The following is an 8,235-nucleotide window of genomic DNA, read 5'->3' as shown; positions in this document are numbered from 1 at the left end:
TGGCTGCCTCCCCCGACTGGCACCGTCAAGGTGAACGTGGATAGGGCAGTAGCTAGGTCACGCCATGGAGGAGCGGTCGCAGCAGTGTGCAGAGATGAGACAGGCCTATATCTCAGATCATCGGCTGTCGTTATCCAAGGTATAAATGACCCCGTGGTCTTGGAGACCTATGCGTGTCGTGAAGCCTTATCTTTGGCGGATGATCTTGCAGTACAGTCTATATGCGTTGCCTCGGATTGCCAGGGAGTCGTGACTGATATTGAGAAAGGAACCGGAGGCACAAATGCTGCTATAGTGCATGAGATCAAAATTCATTGTAATAGCTTTACTTCTTGTTTTTTCATCCATGAGCGTAGGAACCATAATTATGAGGCTCATAATCTCGCCAAGTTTGCTTGTAATCTAGATGTAGGTAGACATGTTTGGTTGGGCATTCCTCACGACCCAAACCGTGTACCTATGACATTTGCTGATAATTAATAAAGTTTGGCGAGTTCTCAAAAAAAAAAATCCCCTCCTCCAATCTCTCACTCACCCTGTAGTTTCCACCACATCGCCGCTGCTCCTCTGCATCGGAGACACGACTTCAATTGCAAGATCCACTCCCGCACTCACAGATCTACTTCCTCCGATGTATGCATCGCGTCACCAGGTCTCACCAGGTCAGGCTACCTCAACCACTTCCAAGTGAACCTTCACAAACAACACAGTATTACGTCTAAAAGATATCTAGTAAATCCGGAGTATTTCAGTTTTGAGCTGATTTTTTTTCCTAGAGGCAAGGTCAAAGATAGCAAAGTTTTACTTTTGAAACAAAGGCAGCAGTGTAATTATTACCCGTCATTAAAATCAATATTGTCTCATGAAAATGCCTACCCTGTTGACCCACTAATGGCAATTACAAAAATGTTTGGTTCATCACGCCTAATTCAAATTAGCTTCAATGCCTCATGTTTACTTCCATAGCCTGAACTGATAAATCACTGAAACTTCTTCTCTGCTAAACCTATGTCTACTTCCTAATCAACACCTGAGTAATAACATGGTAGATCGTCATACATGTTTATCTCATGTTTTCTTGATGTCTGAGTAACAGTATATGCATGTGTACTCTACAGTTTAAACAAGCTCAATGCCCTAGTATTCTGGTTGATAGCTGACTGTTGAGTCATTGGCACTAAGGTTGCTAATAGAAAGGCGCACTTACAGAGAGTCCATGAACAAGATAGCAAGCAGAAAACATAACATAAAATAGAGATGTAATTCCCCTTTGTACTATGATGTATATGCTTGTTTAGGGCAAACCATATATCTTCAGAAATTTGTACCTTATCAGCTATTTGATTTGGTTACCGCAGTTCGGTCTTTTCCCTCTTGTGAGTTCTGCACCATCCTTACATGATTCATCAACAACCACCTAGAAACGATCAGCAGAAAAACAAAATCAAAGTGAAATCAAATGGAATCGCATGTAGGTAGTAGCGAAGTACGATATATGCCACTCCATTGGCACTTTGCCTGTACACCATGCAACATCAAGTGAGGCATGAGCAATAAAGTGATCAGATACCAACATCATGTATTAAGCACAAATCATGAATCAATACCAGAGGACCAAATAGTGTCACCACCTCTGTACTAACAACCAAACATTTTTTTAGAAGAACAGGGAGGCTCTAACAACCAACATTTTAGCATGTCATTTGTTTACCAAGCAAAACAACAATAGCTAAATCTCCCAAGAGCATACTTTCAGAGAAGCACAGTCCAGATCATACACCCACAAATAAACGGCTTGGTTTTCAACTGGCATAATGATTTCCTCCCTACCGCAAGCCTCTGCCTACAGCTTTAAACTGAACCGTCAAGTTAGCACGGCATTTTTTTTACAGAAGTATTGCTATGGCAGTCTAATTTCCCAAGGGCAGGAGTCTAATATACTTTCAGAATGTGCAGTTCAGATCATGCAGTTAGAAATAAACTTTATGGTAGTAACTCTACAGGACTTGCTATTCAATTATCTTTTCTAGTACCCATTTTGAACACGACACAATGATTAGCTCCTATTATGTAAGGTCACACTATTTAAATCAAGAATTGCTCGCATTTCATGATTTTTTTAGTTATCCTAGTAGTGTTTACTTGCACATCAGGAGTATCACAGTTACAGCTAAAGAGGCATTGTCCTATCATAATTTAAATATCAGAAGCTGACAGCAGTAATGTAAATACATATGGTCGAGACATAATTTTGTAGCAAAACATGTCAGAGAGGCAATAGATTACATGTGAAGGCACCCACACAAGATTATTACAAGAGCAGACACAAGGATCAAAACACCAAGTAACAATTAGAATCTGTATTGCGAGCTCCCTTCCCCCATTCTATTTTTGCTTGACATTCAAACATAAAACAAAGTAATTCTTTTTAATTTCCAAAGCACAGGTGAATATGACAATACAGCTTGTCAAACCAGTACATTGACTCATAGCTCTGTGTCTAACATTCAAATCTAAAATTAAGTAACTCTATTTTGTTCTTAATGAAAACAAAAAGGACCTCAGAAAGCCCAAGTAGCACCAAAAAAATATAACACGGGAGATTAAAAAAACACTGAAGCATCAGAGTAGGGAGTAATTATCAAATAGAAACAAAAGGAAAAGAAAAGCAAGAAGCTCCCTTCCCCCATCTGTTTTTGTTTTCTTTCACTTATATACACCAGACCAATAGACAAGCACTTTAACTATAAAAAAACATAATTCCTAATTCAAGGACACAGTTGAATATTGGAGCACGACATACTACTCTTCGTAAAGTAAAACCAGGCATGTGAAGTCTCGATTGACGGTCGCTGCTTAGGAAGGATTCAATTATGCTATTGTTCAGTAGGTACATTACAAAGCCTGTTCATGCTAACAGTAGTAGATTCTTGTAATCACACTTCATGTTCTATTTTCTAAATAAATTAAATGATCTCGCTATAGCAGAAGACATACATGCTAGCTGACTGAATTACCTCGCAAAGCTTCTGTTCTTGCATTTCTACATCGCCCTTGGTGCTGAAAATATATAAAACATCAGGCCAACGCTTAACAAGATTTTGATACTTCAGGTGATAGGAACTATCTACACAAATATAGGATTATGCATATGGATAGTTAGCATGCAGCAGTCAGTTTCACAGGATGTTGCTGATGAGCAACCTATTGCTGCCCTTGTTCTCATATATCGGAATGTACACAGATCCATCGAGCAGAACCATCAGCTTGCTGTCATTCATTCCTTGAGATCCACAGCAACATAATTTGACACACATATTGGGATTACTAACAAGCTGACCTCCAGATCCTTTCTGGATACACCAATACTCAGATTTTTTTTCTTAAAAGAAAAGAATGAAAACTAAGAATTCTTAGTGGGAACTACTAATATGAGAAGTTATCTGATACATAACACAATTACCACTCGATATAGGATAAATTGTTCCATGGGAGTATCTTCTAGCTTTTTTACTTTCTTTTGATCCAAAGTAGGCGCTGGGACAAAGTAAATCTTTAAACACTTTTGTAGTAGATTCAAAACAATAAGAAGTCGTTTAACTGGCAGAACATAGCATTATGAAAATATATAGCAAAGTCATTTTTGTGTATGCTGGTTGCAACATCGACACAACACATATTCTAGCAAACAGACCTATGTTCGACACATTCTACCACAAAGTGCCTGTCCAAAGATCCTACATTTTGGTAGAGGTTGTACGTCACAAACCATCTATCCTATCATCAGTGTATGCAGTATGCAGTACACCATTTTCCATAGCTGGAAAGAGACCATGCATCACAATCTGGTCACAATATGTAGACAGAAGTGACAAAATAGGGAGGCACACCTTCACAAAACAGTTCTTAGTAATTACAGAATGCCCTCTATTAACTGAAGTAAAATCAAGCATATGTGTGTGCTCACTGAAATGTATATGCACCATTGCCGATTGAAACAAGATACACACAGCCGATTGATAACCGACAGTTGAATTATTGGCGGTCGAATGTATGTATGTGTCCTCGCTCGCCTCTTGTATGTATAAAGGACCAAAATGATGGTTTGTGTAGTGTAGACCGCTCAATTGTAAGCATCTTGTGTGCACCTGATACATAGTATACATATGATTAGTACATTTTATCAGCAATAGATGTGTACATGAGCTGAAAACAACTTCGAAGACTGCAAGAGTATATAAAACCTGTAACTGGTAGCCACAAAAAAATTGTCTTTTCTGCCAAACAGGCCAGTTCGTCTTTTCTGCCAAACAGGCCAGTTCGCTATGACCAGTTCACGCTCCACGATTCAGATGTGCCCCCCGAGAAGCTGCAAACTCGTACCAAGAAAAATGATCACAGTTGCTAGAGCCGTAAGTAAACAAAGAACGCTCTTAACAAAATAGTGTACCAAAATTTGCAATAAATCAAATGTGGTCAACCAACCAGAGCTAGGGCGATTTTAATTGCATAAACACGGTGTCAAGACTCAAGACTAACCAGCGGGAACATGCGGCGTCAATCGAGGTTAAGAAATAAACATCACCAATTCAGTTAGCATGAGACGTAAGTGTAGAGCACTCCTCTTGGCTGTTAGAGACAACAAAAGAGAGAGGTTAACTATAAGTCTATCGAGTACCAATTGACATTTTAGTTGATAGCCAAGACTAAATGGCCTACATGATCTCTCTACTACCCAAAATCTTAAATTATCACCAAATCAATACCGTTAGCTAAGGATGGAAAAGACTAAGCAGACATTAAGCTACAGAATCGTCTCCTGGATTGTTATGAGCATAAGAACCTGCTTTCTTTGCGATTTCAAATCTGTTTTTTTTTTGTTGTGGCAATACAATTCTAAGGCCGTAAATAAAAAATAGTATACTATTGTCTGGTCAATTTAAGATCTATACTGAATAGGTTGAAGTTCTGTCCGTACTACAAATCTCCACTTTTTGGGAAGCAGCAAACTTGGAATCGCCAATGAAGATTCAAACAGGAAGACAACTGCATATTTGACTTTCATAAAAGCACTTCCTTATTTTGGCCATTTATATATATATATATATATATCAAGTATATACACCATTGACTCAATTTCAGTCTTCTTTAATCTCTTACTGAACCAAATAATAAAAGCTTAAGCTTAAGCATCCACACACATAGAAAATGCAAAACAAATCTCACATAAAACTATCCCAAGTCAGATACATACAGGGGAAACCAAGGTGAGATAATAATGTTTCTTATAGGAAACAATAGCCATAGGTAAGTACGTACATTATCCTCCTGTCAGAAGGTACTTAGTTTTGTACTTCAAGTGGTACTGGGACATGAAACTAAGCCATTGAAATTTTTGAAACAGAATAGATGATAACACCAGTGTAGGCCATGAACAAAAATACAAAGAAGAACATAATCAAGCATAACCCACCTCGACCGAAGCAACGGTTGATCAACAGCAGGAACCTGAACCTCGTGATGCTAGACCATATATCTATGGTTACCCTTTTTATTTCCCCGGCCTAACCAGAAGTAGTTATCTGGACAAAATAGGGAGGCACACTTCAACAAATCAGTTCTTAGTAATTATAGAATGCCCGTATTAAAGGAAGTAAAATCAAGCATGTATGTGCTCTAACTTTCATAACTGCTACTAAACTCAGTAACTAACTTTACATACCAAAGTGTACAATTCTCAAGTCATCTTAAGCCAACAATGCCTTTTAGTAGAGCAATATATCAACATATCCATGATAGATGAGAAATGCAAATAATTTTGTCACACATCATAGCTGAAAAGTTCTATGCTACGATTAATAAGCAAATGAACTTCCAATAAGTATGCAAAGATGCAATGGCCAGGAGCTAATTTCGTTAATATTGTAATCTACTTCTGTAAAGAAAGAACCTCATCAACATTGTATTTTGATTCCTGCAGTGTTCACTCCAGAAATTAAGGTCTCAGTGTGCCAGATCATTGGCTTCTGCAGAACCAAAAATCTTTCAGAGGCTTTTAGATCTTCCATATCTGCATTAAGAAAAGCAACAACTAAGACATATGTATATTTTAGCATAGTTCCTAGCCTTCATCATAAAGAATATGAGAAAAATAATTGATGAAGGAGATATAATGCTGATGGATAGGCCAAGCGACCAAGGCGCGCCGGTTGCTTGTATCCAGCACACACGCCAACGACTGTGCGTGTGTCTGATCCAGCATTGTGCTTATGTCAAAGGTCCGCCGGGCTGACCGGCGCTCCCCGCACCACAGGTACGCCCAAGAACCATCTCAGCACGGCTATCCATTTCTATTCCCATGCTTGCTCATGCGTGTGTCCGCTCATACTTGTTATGTGCATATATGTTGGATTGCTGTTGTTGGGCGCTGGGTGCTGGGCTGCTTATGGTCTCAGTGGTGACCTTCTGGCTCGTGACGCCGCCATTTCACATCATCAACCCCCAACTTCAGGTATGGATTCCCACAACCTATACCTCATATGGGTGAGTAACAAGAATTACTATTTGCATATGTATACAACAAGAGGTGCTTTGCCAGATTCTGAAGCACACATCCAGCGATCTATCTATCCATCCATCCACAGATCCATCAATTCCTAAATCTATACATGAAAAAAATAAGAGCAGAGAGGGGGGCCGGTGCTCACCGTGGGTGGGGAGGAGGGGCCGAGGTGGAGCTGGAGCTGGAGCTGCAGCTGGTGCCTGGCTTCGATAGCCACCAGAGGCGGCAGGTGCTGCCAACAGCGACCGCGGCCGTAGGTGGTGCCAGGCGGCGGCGGCCCTAGGGCTCGAGCCAGGGAGGGAGCGCCATTGGAGGAGGGGTGGGGGAGTTGGAGGAGGGGAGTGGGTGCAGCAGCTCGCCTCCGCACCCAGGGCGGACGAGATGCGGGGGGTGGGAGGGGGGAGGGGCGGAGGAGGAGGGGACACGGTGGGAGGAGGAGGAGGGGGCGACGATGGGAGGAGAAGGAGGAGGGGCGACGAGGACGAGGAAGGAGAAGGAGGAGGGGCGACGAGGAGGGGGAGGCGAGTGGGACGGGAGGCGGCGGCTAGGGCTTCTGCACGGGCGGGCTGCTTTTTATACCCAAAGGTGAAAAGACTAAAATGCCCCTGGCGGGGCACAGAATTTACAGGCGGTGGCACGAGTACTGTCCATGGCGAATTAAAGGCGACGTGGCCATCTTCATCCTGCCTATGACTTCTTGAGGGTTTATATATGTTCAATGGCGAATTAAAGGCGACGTGGCCACCTTCATCCTGCCTATGACTTCTTGAGGGTTTATATATGTTCAATGGCGAATTAAAGGCGACGTGGCCACCTTCATCCTGCCTATGACTTCTTGAGGGTTTATATATGTTCAATGATGGAACAAGTGGGGCGAACTGAGCAATCGTACATGAAATAACAGCTCGTAGTTCCGGTTTTGCTTTCTGCAAGTTTATTTTTGAACGTAGAAACTTTAATTTTGAGGCTCATAATCTCGCAAAGTATGCATGTAATCTAGGCATAGGTAGACACTAGCAAACGTGCCCGTGCGTTGCAACGGGAGTCCAATAAGCATGGCTCAAGTCCATCCCATTTGTGTCGCCACTTACATGCTTTCTAGATGGGCATATTGGCACAACGTTCATGCTTTGCAACACCAATTGCTATGAAAAGTGAGACATTTATCATCAATGATGAAGCCTTATTGTAAGTGATGCATTTATCATGAACAATTCCATTTTAATCATTTAGTTGGTGCAAACCCACATATTCTACTGCAGGTCATGGGATGTGATCATGGGAGGGGAAGGACGGCGTGTGGTATCCAGTGGCTGTTGTGGTCATTGCTCATGGCACCATCAAGAAAAGAGCGCTAAGACACGAACTGGGATCTAGTGCTTGCCATGCCAAGTCACGTTGTAACATGCGCCCGGACATTAATTGTCATTCTTCGAAAAGAGAGCTGCTATACGTACGATAGAAATCCGTACGATTTTTTGTATGACCAGACTCATCTGGTGGTGTGGGTCCAAATCTCGGGAAACGTGCCTGTGTCTTGTCGTACGAAATCGTATGAAAAATCATCGTATGCAAGGCAGTTTCGATTCGAAAACAACCCAAGGGTACAGACGTCTAAGGCATCCAGTGCATCTGAACAAAAACCATGATTTAGACTTGCCGTTTTCAGCCAT

The 8,235-nt window shown here is 41.5% G+C and overlaps 1 protein-coding gene across 1 annotated transcript; it reads right to left on the bottom strand.

Moving 5' to 3' along the window:
* Positions 1–299: 299 nt before the first annotated feature.
* On the bottom strand, positions 300–8,235 carry LOC125538039 (uncharacterized). The gene is made up of 10 exons (XM_087542230.1): positions 8,223–8,235; positions 6,708–7,529; positions 5,951–6,070; positions 5,474–5,582; positions 4,540–4,629; positions 4,245–4,369; positions 3,968–4,148; positions 3,018–3,060; positions 1,329–1,417; positions 300–693 (listed from the first exon to the last, which is right to left on the bottom strand). The coding sequence occupies exons 1-3, from the start codon at positions 8,233–8,235 to the stop codon at positions 5,955–5,957; spliced, it is 951 nt and encodes a 316-aa protein (XP_087398356.1). The 3' UTR covers positions 300–693; positions 1,329–1,417; positions 3,018–3,060; positions 3,968–4,148; positions 4,245–4,369; positions 4,540–4,629; positions 5,474–5,582; positions 5,951–5,954.

Source organism: Triticum urartu, chromosome 2A (genome assembly GCF_056163025.1).
Source record: "Triticum urartu cultivar PI428250 chromosome 2A, HENAU_Tu73, whole genome shotgun sequence".
Lineage (NCBI taxonomy): Eukaryota > Viridiplantae > Streptophyta > Magnoliopsida > Poales > Poaceae > Triticum > Triticum urartu.
This window is presented reverse-complemented; position numbering and strand designations above follow the sequence as displayed.

What these genes read in the sequence shown, in the direction of transcription:
- LOC125538039 (XM_087542230.1), bottom strand. An exon ending in GCCCCTCCTCCCCACCCACG is followed by an intron (nt 6,071 to 6,707) that starts GTGAGCACCGGC and finishes TTCTTAATGCAG; the next exon opens with ATATGGAAGATCTAAAAGCC.